Genomic DNA, 20,810 nt, shown 5'->3' on the forward strand with positions numbered 1-20,810 from the left:
ATAGCAACAGTTAAAATATATATATAAATTAAAACTTAGTTTTTCTGTGTTACTGGACTCCCAAGAGTGCTATGGCAAGGCAAACTTCAAGCGGCGCTTCCAGTTTGCCCTTTCCCACGTGCTCCTTCCGGCGCAGCAAGAAGGTGGAAAGAGGGGGGGGGCGATGAACTGATTGGATAGTGCGCGAATAGGTCCCGCCCCTTCCGCTTACAATATTCTTTGCGGAGCAGAGAGAAGAAGAAGTGGGAACGGCGGCGGCGGCGATTGGCTGGCTGGAGCGGAGGAGGAGCTAGATGAGGGGACCTTCTAGCCTTCCGACTCTGTGGTGCGGCCTCCAGCCTCCCCGCCCACCTTCGCCCGTCAGTCGGAGGAAGACATGGCGGTGTCTGCGGGAGCCGTTCTGAGGGGTCTGCTGCCCAGGCGTGAGTGGGGGGCTCCCCACTTCCTTAGAGGGGGGGTTCCTTCTCACCTGCCTTATTTCTCTCCTCTTTTTGCTCTCCTTGTGGTGGGAAGGCGTGTCTTTTCCCTATTATTTTCATATATATACATATATATATATATATATATATATATATATATATATATATATATATATATAATTTTATTTTATTATATTATATTATTTTATTTTATTTTATTATTTTATTTTATTTTATTTTATTTTATTTTATTTTATTTTATTTTATTTTATTTTATTTTATTTTATTTTATTTTATTGCAGGGTCTCAAGGCAGCCCGCCTGCGGGTTAAAAACAAGAACCGCCTTAAAACATAGGGGGAATTTGGTGTGTGCGTGTGTATGTTTGGAAAACAATATTTTTGGGGGGGGGGGTTTAAGCACTAATAGGATTCAAAAACTTTTAATACTTTGTTGGAAGCCGCCCAGGGTGGCTGGGGAGACCCAGCCAGATGGGCGGGGTATAAATAAATTATTATAATTATTATCATCATTATCATTATTATTATTTATTATTATTACCTGTGTATATATAATCTGTTCAAGAATATAAGGATATATACCAATAAGAAATGAGCGCTGCTTCCTTGGATTTAGATGGAAAAGAGAAATGGAGCGGATGGTGTCGTCGCCACAACGGGTGGCACTGAACCCCAAAACTCTGCTGTTTTTCTTTCTTTATTTATTCATTCGTTTATTTACTTATTTATTACCCACCACCTTTTCCCCCTGTCAGAGACGCTTTTGCCTTTCGTGTCGCCCTTCTGCTCTCCGAAGTAGGGCAAAGGGGACTCGACAGTAAATAAGGTCTCCTGTTTTTAAACGGCTTCCTGAGCCCAGGAAGGATTGTGAGACAACTTTGCTAGGTGGTTTGTCTCTCTTTTTTTTAGTGGGTGCGTTGGGGGCTTAAAAAAAAGAAAGATGAGTGTTATTAGAGTCACCCCTTTCCAGGCACTTTGAACCCTAAGCTGTTTTATCGCATTGTATTTCTTATCCAGTCTTTTCCTTCAAGTAGCTCAAGGTGGCGCCTACATTGTTTTCTCTCTCCTCCTTGCTCAGTCCCCTTCATTTTATTTGACCCCCTTCTGAGTCCGCAGAGGGGTTTCCCCATTTGTTGTTGTTGTTGTTTAGTCGTTTATTCGTGTCCGACTCATCGTGACCCCCTGGACCAGAGCACGCCAGGCACTCCTGTCTTCCCCTGCCTCCCACAGTTTGGTCAGACTCATGCTGGTAGCTTCGAGAACACTGTCCAACCATCTAGTCCTCCGTCATCCCCTTCTCCTTCTGCCCTCCATCTTTCCCAACATCAGGGTCTTTTCCAGGGAGTCTTCTCTTCTCATGAGGTGGCCAAAGTATTGGAGCCTCAGCTTCACGATCTGTCCTTCCAGTGAGCACTCAGGGCTGATTTCCTGGAGAGGTTTGATCTTCTTGCAGTCCATGGGACTCTCAAGAGTCTCCTCCAGCACCAGAATTCAAAAGCATCAATTCTTCAGCGCTTAACCTTCTTTATGGTCCACCTCTCACTTCCATACATCACTACTGGGAAAACCATAGCTTTAACTATACGGACCTTTGTTGGCAAGGTGATGTCTCTGCTTTTTAAGATGCTGTCTAGGTTTATCATTGCTTTTCTCCCAAGAAGCAGGCGTCTTTTAATTTCGTGACTGCTGTCACCATCTGCAGTGATCATGGAGCCCAAGAAAGTAAAATCTCTCACTGCCTCCATTTCTTCCCCTTCTATTTGCCAGGAGGTGATGGGACCAGTGGCCATGATCTTCGTTTTTTTGATGTTGAGCTTCAGACCATATTTTGCGCTCTCCTCTGTCACCCTCATTAAAAGGTTCTTTAATTCCTCCTCACTTTCTGCCATCAAGGTTGTGTCATCTGCATATCTGAGGTTGTTGATATTTCTTGGTTTCCCCATTAACAGTGCGTTTTTGCCCCCAGACCTGCTGACCCGTCCTGCTCCCTGCCTCAGTTTAAGGACGATGTCGTCGCAACCGCCGGAGAAGCCCAAAGCCTTGGACACCTATGAAACCCTGAAGCTGGAGCGGGTGAAAGACAAGGTTTTGCACGTGGAGCTCAACCGGCCTGAGAAAAGGAATGCCATGAATGCTGCTTTCTGGAGGTAACAGGGACGTAATGGAAAAGATCGCAGGAGGGGGCACCTGTTTTCAGTATGCAACAATCTGAGCGTTTTGAAGATGGTAGATAAGACGCCAGCTACCTGCTTTTTAAGAGGCTTGGTAGGGGCAGAAGACCCAGCACCATTGCAACTTCTCATTGGCCCAGTACTTGCAGCCTAACACAGCAAGGCACATTCATTCAGCCATTGGATAAGAAACTAAGGCATGTGACCTTGGATCATTTTCATCAGCAAGTGTTTTGTTTTGTTTGCTTGTTTGTTTCCCCCCCATCCCCAACCCTAACACAGCTTTAGAGCAATCTAAGCAATCTAAGAGGGACGCGGGTGGCGCTGTGGGTTAAACCACAGAGCCTAGGGCTTGCTGATCAGAAGGTCGGCGGTTCGAATCCCGAGCTCCCGTTGCTCGGTCCCTGCTCCTGCCAACCTAGCAGTTTGAAAGCACGTCAAAGTGCAAGTAGATAAATAGGTACTGCTTCAGTGGGAAGGTAAACAGTGTTTCCGTGCGCTGCTCTGGTTCGCCAGAAGTGGCTTAGTCATGCTGGCCACATGACCCGGAAGCTGTACGCCGGCTCCCTCGGCCAATAAAGCGAGATGAGCGCCACAACCCCAGAGTCGGCCACGACTGGACCTCATGGTCAGGGGTCCCTTTACCTTTAAGCAACGAGAACTTGCATTTGTCAGCAGCAAAAATCTTTGCAGTTTTACAACCGGGCTGAATCTGTGCCAGTTTTTGAAGACTGGGTGTGTAGGCTTGGGAGCACGGAAACAAATTGTCTGGGCAATGGGGGCTGGTGGGGGGGGGCTCAGAATTTCTTTTATGAATAAGATGAAATGTCGCACCTCCTCAGCTCTCTTGTCTCCAGGAAAGGAAGTGCCCAGGTGATAGGTATTCTGAAAATTTTATTTTTTATTGAAAATTTTATTTGCAACATAACATAAACCCCCAGACCCACCCCAAGTACAGAAATACTATAAACATAACATACAACAATACAAACAACCAAATAAAAGACTTCCTTTATCCTGTATCTGGCCTCCTTATTTTCTTATTGTAAGAAAAATATTAATAATTATTCATAAAGGAAACAGTGATAGATATTCTGTTGATGACCCCGCCCCCGGAAGCTGGTCCTTTGCACAACGTCAGAAGATACACTGGAGATTGCAAAGGAGGAAAAATGCACAGAATAAACTCAGTGAGTGGCGTTGCTGATGGCTGCTTATTCTACCCCAGCGTAGGGCTAGCAGAAAATGAATGTGCCATTGTACTCCCTTCTCTAAAGTCAAAGCCCTGTACACATTTGTATGCGCTGTCGCCTCCATGAGGCCCCACATGAGATTGTTTAGAAGACTTGTTAGGCGAGTCGTGCGTCAACCTGTTTCAGTCAAGTGGCTTCCACCCACTGCTAGCAGGTGTTTTCCAGGTGGCAGGAGGTGTTCCCAAACCCACCCTCTTTTTTTGTCTCTCTCTCTCCCTCCCCTCTTGTCCTAGGGAGATGGTGGAGTGCTTCAACAAGATTGCTCAGGACTCCGAATGCCATGTGGTGGTGGTATCTGGCGCTGGGAAAATGTTCACCTCAGGTAGGTGAGGAGAGATACTGAGGACTAGAATGATGTTTCGCCTGCTTTAGGGTAGAAAGTTCCTGGGCTGTTGTAGAGGCTGGCTCCTGGGGGGAAAATTAACTCTTCTTAAAGTGGGGCACCCCTGGTCACTGGTCCCATCACCTCCTGGCAAATAGAAGAGGAAGAAATGGAGGCAGTGAGAGATTTTACTTTCTTGGGCTCCATGATCACTGCAGATGGTGACAGCAGTCACGAAATTAAAAGACGCCTGCTTCTTGGGAGAAAAGCAATGACAAACCTAGATAGCATCTTAAAAAGTAGAGGCATCACCTTGCCAACAAAGATCCATATAGTTTAAGCTATGGTTTTCCCAGTAGTGATGTATGGAAATGAGAGCTGGACCATAAAGAAGGCTGATCGCCGAAGAATGGATGCTTTTGAATTCTGGTGCTGGAGGAGACTCTTGAGAGTCCCATGGACTGCAAGAAGATCAAACCTATCCATTCTGAAGGAAATCAGTCCTGAGTGCTCACTGGAAGGACAGATCGTGAAGCTGAGGCTCCAGGACTTTGGCCACCTCATGAGAAGAGAAGACTCCCTGGAAAAGACCCTGATGTTGGGAAAGATGGAGGGCACAAGGAGAAGGGGACGACAGAGGACGAGATGGTGGGACAGTGTTCTCAAAGCTACAAACATGAGTTTGACCAAACTGCGGGAGGCAGTGGAAGACAGGAGTGCCTGGCGTGCTTTGGTCCAGGGGGTCACAAAGAGTCGGACACGACTAAACAACAACAAAGTAGGGCAGGGAACCTTTTCTCTCTTGAGGGCCTCATTCCCTTCTAGGTAACATTCTCAGGGCCACATGTCAGTGGTCAGTGGAGGCAGAGGGGAAAATGGGCTGGAGGGCAATTGCTGGAAACACTCACACACCTCTCTCCATCCTGACAGACAAAAGGCATTGTCGGAGTGCAAGGATCCGTTCCAGCCTGGCAAAAGCACTTGAGCTGTAAAGTGTGTCCTTTTGTTTGTGCAGAGTCTGTCGTGTGTGTGAAAGAAGCATTAAAAAAACACGAAAACAGTTTTTCTGACTGTTATGGGGAGCATTAAAACTTCACATGCATGAGTGTCTGTTGTACAGCTGTTTTGCACAGCACAGAACGTGGAGGTCTTTGGAACAAAACGTTGGGTACCTACAGACTGCCACAATTTTAGGAGTTCAAGCGTATACTGTAACTTTAGCGTTGTGAATTTAAAGGAGTCCATCACCCTAGCGCAACAAATCCACTCACTTTTTGCCGTTTCGAAAGTGGCCAGGGAGTGCGTTGAAAAGTATGGGACATACTTTCAAAGTGTTGGGGCTGACCTTTAAAGCCTTAAACGGCCTCGGTCCAGTATACCTGAAGGAGCGTCTCCACCCCCATCGTTCAGCCCGGACACTGAGATCCAGCGCCGAGGGCCTTCTGGCGGTTCCCTCATTGCGAGATGTGAGGTTACAGGGAACCAGACAGAGGGCCTTCTCGGTAGTGGCACCCGCCCTGTGGAACGCCCTCCCTTCAGATGTGAAGGAAATAAGCAGCTATCCTATCTTTAAAAGACATCTGAAGGCAGCCCTGTTTAGGGAAGTTTTTAATATTTAATGCTGTATTGTTTTTAACACTCGATTGGAAACCGCCCAGATTGGCTGGGGAAACTCATCCAGACGGGTGGGGTATAAATAATAAATTATTATTATTATTATTATTGTTGTTTTGTTGTTATTACAACAGGCTGGTTAATGGGTAAACACCATGTAAGCAAGCGAGGATGAGTGCTTATTGTCTCATAACCTGTCCCATATAGAAAAGGATGCTCAGCAAAGCTTGGGCAGCCTAACCACTGCGTGAACTTTCTGCAAGCAAATCAGGATAAACAAACAGGTTTTCTGAAGAAGCTCGGAAGTTTCTTTTGAACAAAGCAGCGGCACAGAATTGAGACGGGGTGTCACTTATTTGGGAGTAATGTGGACGTCCTGGTTCTCCCATGCTCTCGCCCGGCAGGTATTGACTTGATGGAGATGGGCAGCACGTTCCTGATGATACCAGGAGACGACACGGCCCGCAAGGCTTGGAACATCCGCCAGAAGATCCGGGAGTATCAAGAAACCTTCACGGTATTGGAGAAGGTGAGTGGGCTGATCCTGCAGTTTGCCCCACCCTTGGATGAGAAACCATCTCCATCCACGGCTAACCGTTCCTTTGTCTTTTAGTGCCCTAAGCCCGTAATAGTTGCCGTCCACGGGGGCTGCATTGGAGGAGGTGAGTCTGCAACGCTTGCGTCATAAATAACCTGAAACACTCCCCCTTTTCCCCGCTTCCACCATTCCCCCTCACAACTGCAGTAGTTTTGTGGATGTTGCAAGTTGCAACAGGTAACCGTGGGCCAAATTTGGATTTTATTTTTTTATTATTATTATGTATTTTGATCTTTTTTCCCCATTTTTACCATTAGTTTTTATTAAATACAGTGGTACCTCGGGTTACATACGCTTCAGGTTACAGACTCCGCTAACCCAGAAATAGTGCTTCAGGTTAAAGAACTTTGCTTCAGGATGAGAACAGAAATCGTGCTCCGGCGGCGCTGCAGCAGCGGGAGGCCCCATTAGCTAAAGCGGTGCTTCAGGTTAAGAACAGTTTCAGGTTAAGAACGGACCTCCGGAACAAATTAAGTACTTAACCCGAGGTACCACTATATTACAAGAAAAGAAAAAGGAAAAAGAAATAGAAACAAAAATCAACACATAACACTGTGCACAATATGACAATTCAGATTTGAATACACTGCTATACCTATGACTACACCTTTTTTAACAATGTTTTCCCACCTCTCTCTCCTCCCCCTACTTCCCACCACTATCCGTCTTATCGCTTAAATATTCATTCCAGATCTCTTCAAATTCATCCATTCTTAATTTGCGTCGACATGCAATTCGTTCGTATGTAGCTAATCTGTCCATATCAATCCATGTGCTCAATGGAATCTTTTTGCAGCTCTTCCAATTCATCAAGACAAGGTTTTTTTGCTTCTAATACGTGTCTTTTAAACTCCCTCAGTTATCCCAACTGCAGGGGGCAGTGTTGAAATGTTTAAATATATATATTTTTAAAAACCATTCTGAAAAGCACTTGATCCACACTTCAGCCACATAATCAATTTACCTTTCTCTTAAATGGGTGTAATCTGAAGGCACCTGAGGATGTCACACAGCTGAAGCGAATCAGGTCTGCACCTGGTTGCAGGTTCCCGGACATATTAAATAGATAACGTTTAAAACATATAACCCAGCCTTTCCTGGACTCTCAACCCTGTTTTTTTCATTTCTTTTGGTATGTGCGTTCCTTGCTCAGTTTTACATAAATAGTTTTCCTCGGTTTTTATGAAGTTCTGCTGAGTGTTATTGCAGCACGCTTATATATTTATCAAAACGTGTATACCGCTTGACTTTAATAAAAAAACCCCACACCTAGTGGTTTGCAAAGTGTATCGACGTTATTAATATGTCGCTGACTTTTTCTAATACAGTGGTACCTCGGGTTACATATGCTTCAGGTTACAGACTCCACTAACCCAGAAATAGTACCTCGGGTTAAGAACTTTGCTTCAGGATGAGAACAGAAATCGTCATGCTCCGGCGGCGGCACCGGGAGGCCCCATTAGCTAAAGTGGTGCTTCAGGTTAAGAACAGTTTCAGGTTAAGAACGGACCTCCGGAACAAATTAAGTTCTTAACCCGAGGTACCACTGTACTTTAACTATTTATTTGTGCTTTTATCTAGTGCTTTTATCTTGTGAACCGCCCTGAGATCTTTGGATGAAGGGCAGTAAATAAATCTAATAAAAATAAAAATAAAATTTTGTTTTTTGCATTCAGCATGCTTCATGTGAACCATTTAGATTCGCTGCCGTATTAATCAGCATGTAAACTATACAGTGGTACCTCTGGATGCAAACGGGATCCGTTCCGGAGCCCCATTCGCATCCTGAAGCGAACGTAAGATGCGACTGCACAGGTCGTGTTTCGTCGCTTCCGCGCATGCGCGTGACATCATTTTGAGCGCATGCACGAGCAGCGAAACCCAGAAGTAATGTGCTCTGTTACTTCCGGGTCACTGCGGAGCGCAACCCGAAAATGCTTATTCTGAAGCGTATTCATCCCGAGGCATGACTGTATAAATCTTCTGGCCCTAGATCTGGAAACGTGCTGAATGTTCAGCTGCTGAGCATCCTTCTATTGGGGCGTGAACAACATTGTTTATCTCTTTTTGTTCCCTCTGCAGGTATGAATCTCATCTCCGCCTGCGATATCCGCTACTGTACTCAAGATGCCTGGTTCCAGGTTAAGGTGTGTTGTGAGAGCTCCTATCACCTTTCTTCCCAAGGGAACCTACCTGGCTTGGTAGTCTTGCTCCAAGCCCCTTAGGAACAGAGGAAGGTTCCTTTCAACAAGTCATACCCTTGGTCTGTCTAACTCATTATTAACCACAGTGTTTGACAGCAGCAGAAGCTCTCCAGGATTCCAGAGAAGGGATATTCAGGAAAATTCAGGAGAAACATAAGAAAATGTTTCAGTGCATAGTTACATACCCTCCAACATTTCTCCGATGAAAAGAGGGGCATCCTATTGCGTGGCAAGTCCCGCCTGCCCCCTTGGAAAATAAAGACACAGGGCACAGTATTTAAGGTTAATGGGCGGAAAAGGCCACAACTTTATTGATTGCAGGAATTGAGCGGTATTGGCTTAGGCATTGGTCCTATCGACTAACCGGCTTCAGCCTGATTACATGAAGGCCGGCAAGGGTTAACCACCAGTAGGGGGAGTCCTGCTGATGTACAGCAACTAGGAGCTCCCCCGGGGTCACCGCTCGGGGGCGTGCCTTAGGCCCACACCTCCATAGGCTTCGGACAGGGCAACGCCCCCCGGAATCCTTTACCGGACTACCCTTTGCTTTGGGGGAGGTGATGGCGCTTCCTTCCCCCCCCTCCATTCCTCCCCCCCCTCCGGAGCAGCTGGAACGAAGCAGAGAGGGAGGTCGTCGGTCGCGCCGGCCCTAAATAGCCCGAGCCACGCCTCCCTGGCCAGCCGATTGGCTGGACAGGGAGATGATGCGCCTGAGGATTCCCTCATTCTCACAGGGGCTGTGAGTCAGCCCCCGCGTGCATGGGGAGGGGGTGGGCCCGCAACCCCACCTCCTCTCCAGCTCGGAAGTGGCGTTCCATAACAACAACAACAGCACTAATAATAATTTTATTATTTATACCCCATGAGCGCCGCAACCCCAGAGTCAGTCACGACTGGACCTAATGGTCAGGGGTTCCTTTTTTTAAGGAAAAGCAGGACATTCCAGGATCAAATCAGAAAGCGGGATGGCTTTTGTAAATTCAGGACTGTCCCTGGAAAGCAAGAAGACTGGGAGAGTATGTTACGGTTTTTGTTTTGCTTTGATTTTTTTACAGATAGGTAGCCGTGTTGGTCTGCCATAGTCAAAACAAAAAAAATTCCTTCCAGTAGCACCTTAAAGACCAACTAAGTTAGTTCTTGGTATGAGCTTTCGTGTGCATGCACACTTCTTCAGATACACTGAAACAGAAGTAGCCAGTGTATCTGAAGAAGTGTGCATGCACACGAAAGCTCATACCAAGAACTAACTTAGTTGGTCTTTAAGGTGCTACTGGAAGGAATTTTTTTTGTTTTGATTTTTTTGCAACTTAAATATATGTTTATTAAATATTTCTTAGTGTACAGTTGGAGAGTCTGTAGTTAAACTATGGAACTCGCTCCTGCAGAAAGCAATTATGGCTGCCGTATTGGATGGATTTTAAAAGAAGACGGCTACCAGCCATGATGGCTATGCTCTGCCTCTGTGGTCAGAGGAAGGAATGTTTCTGAATACCGGTTGCTCGAAACCGCAGGTGGAGAGAGGTCTCCGCTGCTTGTGTCCTGCTTTCAGTTTTAATAATAATAATAATAATAATAATAATAATAATAATAATAATAATTTATTATTTATACCCCGCCCATCTGACTGGGTCTCCCCAGCCACTCTGGGCGGCTTCCAACCAAATATCAAAAACAATACAGCGTCAGACGTTACAAACATCCCTAAACAGGTGTCTTTTAAAAGTAAAATAGTTGTTTATTGCCTTGACATCACCTGGGACAGTGTTCCACAGGGCAGGCGCCACCACCAAGAAGGCCCTCTGCCTGGTTCCCTGTAACCTCACTTCTCGCAACAAGGGAACCGCCAGAAGGCCCTCAGTGCTGGATCTCAGTGTCCGGGCTGAACGATGGGGGTGGAGATGCTCCTTAAGGTGTACAGGACATCTGGTTGGCCACTGTGAGAAGGGGATGCTGGTTCCATGGGCCAATGGCCTGATCATTTTACGTTCTTAACTTGCCCTGCCAGGAAGGTGTCAAAAGATGGAACCTTAAACTCTACCCCCCGAACTACAGCCCTTCCCTTTATCTCAGTCCAAAGCGCTTTGACCTTTTCCTTCTGTGTCACGGGATGCCTGAACCCGTCTATCCTCCTCCCTCCAGGAAGTGGACGTCGGATTGGCAGCCGACGTTGGCGTTCTGCAACGGCTACCTCATATCGTCGGAAATCGGAGGTCAGTGTTCGCTTCCTTTTCAACTTTCCTTCCTTTCCTCCCTCCCTCTTGCGGCTTGTAAGGGAGGTAATAGCATTGATTTGGGGCACAGCGAGCCCCTCATATCGGTTTTAGAGACATTAATGAATGAAATTAGAAAGGATGAGACTATAAAAGGGATTGTGATGGGGGGGAAGTATAAAAGAAGAGCCTTCGCAGACGATTTGATCATCGCTACTGAAAATCCATTAGATTGTATCCCAAGAGCAATAGAATGTGTAAATGAATTTGGACACCTAGCTGGCATTAAGATAAAGTATAAAAAAATGAATCTCTTAGTTAAAAATATGGGGAACCAAGAAAAAAGTGAGCTACAAAGAATCTCAGGGTTGGAGATTAAAAAAAAAAAAGATGAAATATCTCAGCATATGGATGACAACAAAAAATATAGACCTATTCCAAGAAAGCTACGTTAAAGTATGGAGGGAGATAAAGAGAAATTTAGAAACTTGGAATAGGTTACTTTTATCGTTTTGGGACCGTATCTCAACAGATGTGTAGCTATATTGATATGTACAGTATAGGTAGGTATTGTATAGAGTAATGTAGGTATGTTTTATGTTATGAAAATAAGGTAGTGTGTTATTTACATGTATAAATGTATATGTATGCTTTTTTTATATTAATAAAATTTAAATAAAAATCAAGAGAGAGGCAGCAAGCCTGGGGAAAAATCACATCCTGGAACCCCAGAGTTGGCCACGACTGGACCTAATGGTCAGGGGTCCCTTTACCTTTACCTATAGCGCGGGACGTTCGAAAGCACATCAAAGTGCAAGTAGATAAATAGGTACCGCTCTGACGGGAAGGTAAACGGCGTTTCCGTGCGCTGCTCTGGTTCGCCAGAAGCGGCTTAGTCATGCTGGCCACATGACCCTGAAAAACCGTCTGCGGAGTGAACAAACGCCGGCTCCCTCGGCCTGTAAAGCAAGGTGAGCACTGCAACCCCAGAGTTGTTCACGACTGGACATAACTGTCAGGGGTCCCTTTACATTTACTATACTGCCCTAGGCCGGTTCACAACAGAAAACGACAAAATGGGAATGCAAAATACATAATAAAACCCTTGGTGTCCCATCCAAGTGGAGAATGGTTTACAAAACCACAGGAGTTGGCAGTTCAGCTGACAGTTCGGCTTTGCGCTGCAGGGGGAAATGCCCCACTTCCTTCTCCATGAAGGAGAAATATTCCTGACCTGCTGATTCTTAACTCCTTCCCCCAGCCTGGTCAACGAGTTGGCTTTCACTGCCAGGAAGATGATGGCGCCTGAAGCCGAGAGCAGCGGCTTGGTCAGGTATGTGGCACATCCCCCCAGATAGTCTGCCTATTCATAATTGTGTGGGGCTGATAACAGCACTTCCTCCTCGGCCCACAACATTCTTTTGAGCGAGGCAGGTTCCCCTTTTCGTTTCGTGGCCTCTGCCCAGCAAAGTCACGAGTCTGGAAATTATTAGGGGAAGGGTTTGGGGGTGGGGATGCAAATGAGAGTGGCTAATGGCCCTAACGCCATGCAAAATCTCCTGCCCACATCTCAAAAAAGAAAAAAGATACTTATAGAGCCAGGAAAGATCCGGAACAAAGAACCACTTGAGCGGGGTGAAACAGGAGGAAAAACTGAGGCAGGGTGGGTTGTTGTTGTTTAGTTGTTTAGTCGTGTCCGACTCTTCGTGACCCCCTGGACCACAGCATGCCAGGCACTCCTGTCTTCCACTGCCTCCCGCAGTTTGGTCAGACTCATGTTTGTAGCTTCGAGAACACTGTCCAACCATCTCCTCCTCTGTCGTTCCCTTCTCCTTGTGCCCTCCATCTTTCCCAACATCAGGGTCTTTTCCAGGGAGTCTTCTCTTCTCATGAGGTGGCCAAAGCATTGGAGCCTCAGCTTCAGGATCTGTCCTTCCAGTGAGCACTCGGGTCTGATTTCCTTAAGAATGGATGCGTTTGATCTTCCTGCAGTCCATGGGACTCTCAAGAGTCTCCTCCAGCACCAGAATTCAAAAGCATCCATTCTTCGGCGATCAGCCTTCTTGATGGTCCAGCTCTCACTTCCATACATCACTACCGGGAAAACAACGGCTTTAACTATACGGACCTTTGTTGGCAAGGTGATGGGTTGGCAAGTGGGGTGGGTAGGGACCGTGTTTTCTGCTTGTCTGGGGCAACGGCTGTGACTCTCGCCCCTCCAGGTAAGCAGGAGCTCTGGCCACAGTTGAAGATAAAACTTATTATGACGTTTATATTCCACCTTTTCCTCCAAGGTGGCACGCTTGGTTCTCCTTCCCCCTCATTTAATCTCCACAACATCCTTGCGAGGTAGGTTTGGCTGGGAGGCAGCCACTGGCTCCACGGTCACCCAGTGTGAGCTTCATGAGCTGAGGATTTATCCAGGTGGGGCGCTGAGGGGTTTGGCCTGGGGAGAAGAAGTGTGCTTGGGGGTTTGTTAACTTCAGGCAGCTAAGCAGGAGCGCAGTAGAGAGATGCAGGGCGACAAATCAAGAGCGTTAATTGCTTTATTCCGCTGTGATTTACACGGCTGCTCTCTTACGTGATTTTAGGGACGGCTCGGGCAAATTCACAGGAGACCCTTTTCAGTAACTGTTATGCCTAAAAGCAGCCTTTCTCAGCCTGTGGGTCCCCAGATGTTGTTGAACTACAACTCCCATCACCTCTAGCTAGCAAGGCCAGAGCTCGGGGATGATGGGAGTTGTAGTCCAACATCTGGGGACCCACAGGTTGAGAACCGCTGCCTAAAAGGAACCTCGGAGGTTACTGACTACAAATACTTTCCAAGTGTGTTGAATATGTCTTATAAATAACTCCCCCTCCCCGAAAAGAGGTGTCTGTGAATTTCCCCTTTTAGAAGGACAACTTGATGTGAGTGTGTTTTCTGCTAACTCCCCCACCTTCGGCATGGAGAACTGAGTGAGATGATGCCCTCCTCCCTCATTGCCCTGGGTTGGACTAGATGACCCTCAAGGTCCCTTCCAGTGATTCTAATGTCAGGACCCTCCCCCCCCCCCCCTTGGCTTAATCACACCATCCTGCTTCCCTCCCCTGCTCAGCCGTGTCTTCCAAGACAAGGAGACCATGATGCAGAGCGCTTTCGACTTGGCCAGTGAGATTGCCAGCAAGAGTCCGGTTGCTGTGCAGGGCACCAAAGTCAACCTGGTCTACTCCAGGGACCACCCTGTGTCTGAAGGCCTGAAGTATATGGTGAGTGTCGTGGGGCACAGGGGCTTTGCAGAGTAGGGGGTCTCGGGTTGGCCGCCCGGACCCTCCAAGAAACAGAGCAGAGATTTCAAAGGCCTTTGGCTGCAGCCACTGCCAAAGCCAGAGGCTAAGAGTGGCCCTCCAGTCCTTCTTAACTGGCCCTCAGGACTCTTCCCCGGGCTGCACCCCTCACCAGCCTTTCTTCACACCTCCCTGGCCTGTTTTTGCCAGGCTGGAATATGTCCTCCAAGTCTGACAGCACCGTATTTTTCGCTCCATAAGACCTCCATAAGACGCACTTTTCCCCTCCTAGAAAGTAAGGGGAAATGTGTGTGCGTCTTATGGAGCGAATGCAGGGGGGAGGCAGGCAGGAAAAGCCCCCAAGAGCCGCACACAAGCTCCACGCGGCTCTTTCGGGCTTTTCCCAAGGAGGGAGAAGCGACTGACGTGGCCAGTCAGTCCCTTCTCCCTCCTTGTAGAAAAGCCCGCAGGAGCCGCGCTCCTTAAAGGGTGCATGGCTCCTGTGGGCTTTGGCGGGAGGTGGGGGTATTGCCGTAGCCGTGCGCAGCCCCTCCAGCCAGGACAGGCTGTGCGCGGCTATGGCAGAAGCCAAGACAGCAAGCGGGATGGATCCTGCTCGCTGTCTTGGCTTCTTTGCTCTTTGGTGCTGGGGGGGGGGGGGGGAGCCGGGCTTCCCCCGGCAGCTCCAGAAGCTCTGGGAGAAGCACAGCCTGTCCGCTGCTCTTTGGGGCTGGGAGGGGGGGGGGAATAAGATTTTTTCCCTTGATTTCCCCCTCTAAAAACTAGGTGCGCCTTATGGAGCGAAAAATACGGTACCTATTGGGTGGATGAAGCCTGTCTGGAGGGTTGTGCGCAGAAACGAGCCTACTGTTAACAAAGCAAAATTTGCATGGGTTGCTCCTCCCACTTCTGCCTCTGGCCCCGCCCATCACCAGCACGCAGCCCCCAGAAGGTAATGCAGCCCACAGGTTTAAATACATTCCCCACCCCTGAGATAGACAGCACTTTGCAGGAAGGCTTCCGCCTAAACTGGCTCCCTGCAACTCATAAGTGCATTTTGCCCTTTGTTCCCGTTTTGCAACAGGAACAAGGTGCAGCCGCCCTTGGTCTCTAGGATCTGGCACCAGCAGAAGCAAGCGTAGTGCAATAAAGCAATAAAACGATTTGCACAACATGGTTGCCGGGTTGCAGAATTCCAGGCTCTGACTTTTGCACTCAGACAGCTGTTCCTGCTGTGCCACGGAAAACCCCAGCTGACTTTCAGGGATGTGTCCAGCCAAGTTCTGCTCAGGTCAAGCCCAGTGAAGTGAATGGGCCTGAGTTCATCTTGAATTCCAAGGGGGGTTGCTCTGAGCAACACCAACCTTTCTAGTTAAAAGGTTTTCGGCAGGGACTGGGAAAAGTGAAGGCCCCTGCTTGGGGTGAGCAGGCAGGGAGTCCCCCAAGTGCTGCCACGCTGAAAAACAGATTTCCGACAAATGTGGAACGAGGGTTATGTGTCACCTGTAACAGTTCTTGAGCAGGATCCATATACAGTCAAACCTCTGCTCCCGAATGCCTCTGTTTTGGAATGTTTCGGCTCCCAAACGCTGGAAACCCAGAAGTTAAATGCTCCAGTTTTCGAACGTTTTTCGGAAGCTGAATGTCCAACGCGGCTTCCGCTTGAGTGCAGGAAGCTCCCGCAACCAATCAGAAGCCGCGCCTCGGTTGTCGAACATTTCGGAAGCCAAATAGGCTTCCGGAATGGATTACGTTCGACAACTGAGGTTTGACTGTAACGTATGAATCTGAGATGTTTAGGTCTGAAGGAGGGGAAAGTATCACTTAGCAGAAGGTAGAATAGCTGGATGTTAAAAAGGTAAAGGGGCCCCTGACCATTAGGTCCAGTCATGACCGACTCGGGTTGCGGCGCTCATCTCGCTTTAGTGACCGAGGGAGCTGGCGTACAGCTTCCGGGTCATGTGGCCAGCATGACTAAGCCGCTTCTGGCGAACCAGAGCAGTGCACGGAAACGCCGTTTACCTTCCCGTCGGAGTGGTACCTATTTATCTACTTTTTTCGCTTTTCCACCCCTTTTTCTAAGCCGCTAAGCCGCTAATAGCCTTTTAGCAGCTTAGCCGCTAATCCTTTAATAGCCGCTAAGCTGCTAATCCGTTAATAGCGCTAATCCGCTTAGCCGCTAATAGGGTTGCTTCGCAAGACGAAAAAACCGCTAGACGAAGAGAATCGCGGAACGGATTCTTTTCGTCTTGCGAGGCACCACTGTAATTTTTTTGTATATAACTGAAAAATGCAAATTAGAAGTCCCTTTGATCTCTCTCTCTCCTTTCTTTCTCTCTTTTCTTTTCCTCTCTTCCATTTTTCTTCCTTTTTCTCTCCCCCCTCCCCCTTTTCTTGGTGTCCTCTGCTCCGGGTTTTCATTGGAACTGTACACACCTGAAGGTGACAGGTGGCTGGCAAAGGGCCTTGGGTGAGAGGCTGGGAGGAGAACGGGAATCTGCCAGCTAAGAGCTGGGAGGGTCCACACCTTTCTGTGTGACATAAGAGTTAAGGTCTACCTTCGAAAGAGGACTCTGCCTTTTTCTTTCTTCCTCTGTTTTTATTTAGATTTACCGTATTTTTCGCTCCATAAGATGTACCTGGGGACGCGGGTGGCGCTGTGGGTAAAAGCCTCAGTGCCTAGGGCTTGCAAATCGAAAGGTCGGCGGTTCGAATCCCCGCGGCGGGGTGCGCGCCCGTTGTTCGGTCCCAGCGCCTGCCAACCTAGCAGTTCGAAAGCACCCCCGGGTGCAAGTAGATAAATAGGGACCGCTTACTGGCGGGAAGGTAAACGGCGTTCCGTGTGCGGCTCTGGCTCGCCAGATGCAGGTTTGTCACGCTGGCCACGTGACCCTGAAGTGTCTCCGGACAGCGCTGGCCCCCGGCCTCTTGAGTGAGATGGGTGCACAACCCTAGAGTCTGTCAAGACTGGCCCATACGGGCAGGGGTACCTTTACCTTTACCTTTAAGATGCACCTGACCATTAGACTCACCTAGTTTTTAGAGGGGGAATGCAAGAAAAAAAAAAATTAAAAGGGAGCGCTGAGCAGAGCCTGTATGCATCCCAGGCTGTGCTCAGTGCTCCCTTTCACTAGCCGCGTGCAGCATGTGTGCGGCGCTTGCAGGCTTTTCCCCAGGAGTGAGAAAAGCCCCCAAGAGCCGCACACATGCTCCACGCGGCTAGTGAAAGTGAGTGCTGCTCTTGGGGGCTTTTCCGGGAGGTGGGGCTGCCCTCTGTCCCTTCCCAAACCTCCCACAAAAGCACGCAAGAGCTGCACGCTCTTTAAAGGATGCGCGGCTCCTGCGGGCTTTTCTACGAGGAGGAAGAAGGGACTGACGCGGCCGGTCAGTCCCTTCTCCCTCCTGGGGAAAAGCCCGCAAGAGCCACGCGGAGCTTGTGTGCGGCTCTTGGGGGCTTTTCCCGCCTGCATTCGCTGCATAAGACGCACACACATTTCCCTTTACTTTTTAGGAGGGAAAAAGTGTGTCTTATGGAGCGAAAAATATGGTAGTTTAGAATCATAGAATCCTATAGTTGGAAGAGACCACAAGGGCCATCGAGTCCAACCCCCTGCCAAGCAGGAAACGCCATCAGAGCACTCCTGACATATGGTTGTCAAGCCTCTGCTTAAAGACCTCCAAAGAAGGAGCCTCCACCACACTCCTTGGCAGCAAATTCCACTGTCGAACAGCTCTTACTGTCAGGAAGTTCTTCCTAATGTTTAGGTGGAATCTTCTTTCTTGTAGTTTGGATCCATTGCTCCGTGTCCGCTTCTCTGGAGCAGCAGAAAACAACCTTTCTCCCTCCTCTATATGATCATCCTTTTATATATTTGAACATGGCTATCATATCACCCCTTAACCTCCTCTTCTCCAGGCTAAACATGCCCAGCTCCCTTAGCCGTTCCTCATAAGGCATCGTTTCCAGGCCTTTGACCATTTTGGTTGCCCTCCTCTGGACACGTTCCAGTTTGTCAGTGTCCTTCTTGAACTGTGGTGCCCAGAACTGGACACAGTACTCCAGGTGAGGTCTGACCAGAGCAGAATACAGTGGCACTATTACTTCCCTTGATTTATTTATTTTAAGAGGTGTTCACATGCATAAAGAACAAACAGCCAAGGCTGTTGCTCAGCTGTCTTCTGAGCCCGTTTTGTTTCTGCCCTGCAGGCGACCTGGAACATGAGCATGCTTCAGACAGAGGACATCTTGAAGTCCGCCCAAGGCATCATGGAGAAGAAGACAACCAGGCAGATAACCTACTCCAAGCTGTAGCTGCTCTGTGCTTGCAGCAGAAGGCAGCAAGCCCCCAAGAAGAGCAGTAAGGGTGGTGGGCTGCCGCTTTGGCCGTGGGCGAGACTGGACTCCAGGACCCCCTGCGAGAGAAGGGGGGGGCAACAAGTGCCTTCAGATCAGCTCAGCCATGCAGCTGAGTGACACGTAACGCCTTAGGAGGGGTAGAGAGGCCTTCTGAAAATTGGTGCTTTCCCCACCCAAAGGAAGGTTAGTGGTAGAACCGGAAATAAACATTTAAAACGCAATCAGCGCTCTGGGAGGAGAGGAGATTATTTCAGCAAAGAATAAGCCCTGCTTCAGTTAACGCCGCAGCCAGGATGTTGGTTCTCGGCTCAGTTTGTTTGCTTATATTGGTGTACCCCTTTAATTCTGTTTGCAAATAAAAAGCTAGAAAAAAATCGGTAAACAAATGAGCTGCAAATATATTCATAAAAGTGTATGACAAAGTGAAGGTTGCCCTTCTCTTCCCTCTGCCTGAGTAAATAAGCTGAGAGTCAGGCTGAGCTCTTCCTTTCCCTGAGATCCCACCGGTCTGTCAGGCTGAAACTTGAACGTGGACTAATAATACACATCAAAATTCGGCTGTGCTGTCTCTGGTGGTTTGAAACAATGCAGTTTGAGCATGCAGGTATTTATTTTGCAACCTCTCAACCTAATCCTGTTTTTGCATCCATGAGAAGTAGACGTTTGGCGGCATGCTCAGTCAGACGCTGAGTCGTGCACACCCTGTGCCAAATTTTGCACACCTACAGCCCTTGTGTACAGTTCTCCTGTGGGAATGCAGCCCTTGACAGAACGCATAGTGCTCCCCAGACCGCCTTACCCTGGTCCAGAATCAAAGAAGGCACCCAAACCTGTCCCAAAGTCTTCCCTGCCCTCTTTGGTAGCTGTGAACGGGGAAGATGGAATTCTGGGAGAACGGGAAGCAGCGTTGCATGCTGGTCTTCAGGAAGCAGTTGTTGTTGTTGTTTAGTCATTTAGTCATGTCCGACTCTTCGTGACCCCATGGAGCAGAGCATGCCAGGCACTCCTGTCTTCCACTGCCTCCCACAGTTTGGTCAAACTCATGCTGGTAGTTTCGAGAACACTGTCCCACCATCTCGTCCTCTGTCGTCCCCTTCTCCTTGTGCCCTCCATCTTTCCCAACATCAGGGTCTTTTCCAGGGAGTCTTCTCTTCTCATGAGGTGGCCAAAGTCTTGGAGCCTCAGCTTCAGGATCTGTCCTTCCCGTGAGCACTCAGGGCTGATTTCCTTCAGAATGGATAGGTTTGATCTTCTTGCAGTCCATGGGACTCTCAATTCATTTCAAATTTGGGATTTGGGACCTTTTGCGTGCCAGAGAAATTCAGCAAGTGGCAAGGAACCTTTGACTCTCCCAAGTGTTGCTGGATGCAATCTCCCATCACCCTTGGCTATTGGGGTTGAAGGGAATTGGAGTCCAATAATACCCAGAGAGACACTGGCTCTCTTCCCCTCACTCCTTAATCAAGTGGTTCTCAAAGGGTGTGAGAGGCAGGAAGATTCAAGGACAATCAAAGAAACATTTAAACATTTCAGGGTAGTATACAGCAACCCCCGTTTTGCGTGCGATGCCCCCTTTTCCGGCCACTTCTGGGTCGTGCGCCAATTGGACGTGTGTAAATGGGTTGTTGCCCGTGGGATCAGAATTTTTCTGTTTGTGGAATGTGGATCGGTATCTTCAAAATGAGAACAAGAGCTATTCTCCACAACATATTGCTGTGAACAAGAATTTTCAACTGACAAATATGGAAGTTGGTTTTCAACTGACAAAATGGGGAATATCAGAAAAAGAGATAGGCTTATTTGGGCCAATAAGGAGATGGGAGTTTGCTTGTCTCAAATTAGACCTAATATAGATGAGATTACCCAGCACAAAGCAAGCCCACACCTCTCACTGAGTTTGTATGCATACTAGGTACATAGGTAAGAGGCTCGTTTATCCTTATATTTTGGGAATGATTCCTGTTCTTATGTAGCTGCGTTATTTTATACTTTCTGGGTGTCCCGTGATCATATTATAAAGCAGTTGTGTTCTGTGTTACAAATCAAGCACAGTAAGGAGCTTTTTCTTGTTTTCCAATGTATTTCTTGCCAATAAAAAAATTCAGTGTGTTGCGAGCCAATTTTTATTCTGAAAGTATGGCCCAGAAAGAAAAGTCCTGCAAGCCACTGCCTTAACCAACAAGAACCTTTGCTGGTTCTTGTACAAGGTTCAGCCATGGGAATTTCGAACTTGAAGGCTGGGTCTCAAAGCATCTGTAACCTTGAAAAGCTACTGCTGTTCATAGTGGACTATAGTGGGCTAGGCCAAACCAATGGCCTGATTCTGCAGCAGCTTCCATGGCATTTTCAGGGTTCTGAACCAACTCTCCAGGAAAC

At 48.0% G+C, this 20,810-nt stretch overlaps 1 protein-coding gene across 1 annotated transcript; it reads left to right on the forward strand.

Moving 5' to 3' along the window:
• The first annotated feature begins 270 nt into the window (after positions 1-270).
• Positions 271-20,543, forward strand: ECH1 (enoyl-CoA hydratase 1). The gene is made up of 10 exons (XM_028742074.2): positions 271-422; positions 2,405-2,585; positions 4,096-4,184; positions 6,203-6,327; positions 6,412-6,460; positions 8,479-8,543; positions 10,740-10,810; positions 12,072-12,143; positions 13,909-14,059; positions 18,285-20,543. Exons 1-10 carry the CDS (start codon positions 377-379, stop codon positions 18,387-18,389), a joined length of 954 nt encoding a protein of 317 aa, XP_028597907.2. The 5' UTR covers positions 271-376; the 3' UTR covers positions 18,390-20,543.
• The last annotated feature ends 267 nt before the right edge of the window (positions 20,544-20,810 follow it).

This window comes from Podarcis muralis, chromosome 7 (assembly GCF_964188315.1).
Source record: "Podarcis muralis chromosome 7, rPodMur119.hap1.1, whole genome shotgun sequence".
Taxonomy (NCBI): Eukaryota; Metazoa; Chordata; class Lepidosauria; order Squamata; family Lacertidae; genus Podarcis; species Podarcis muralis.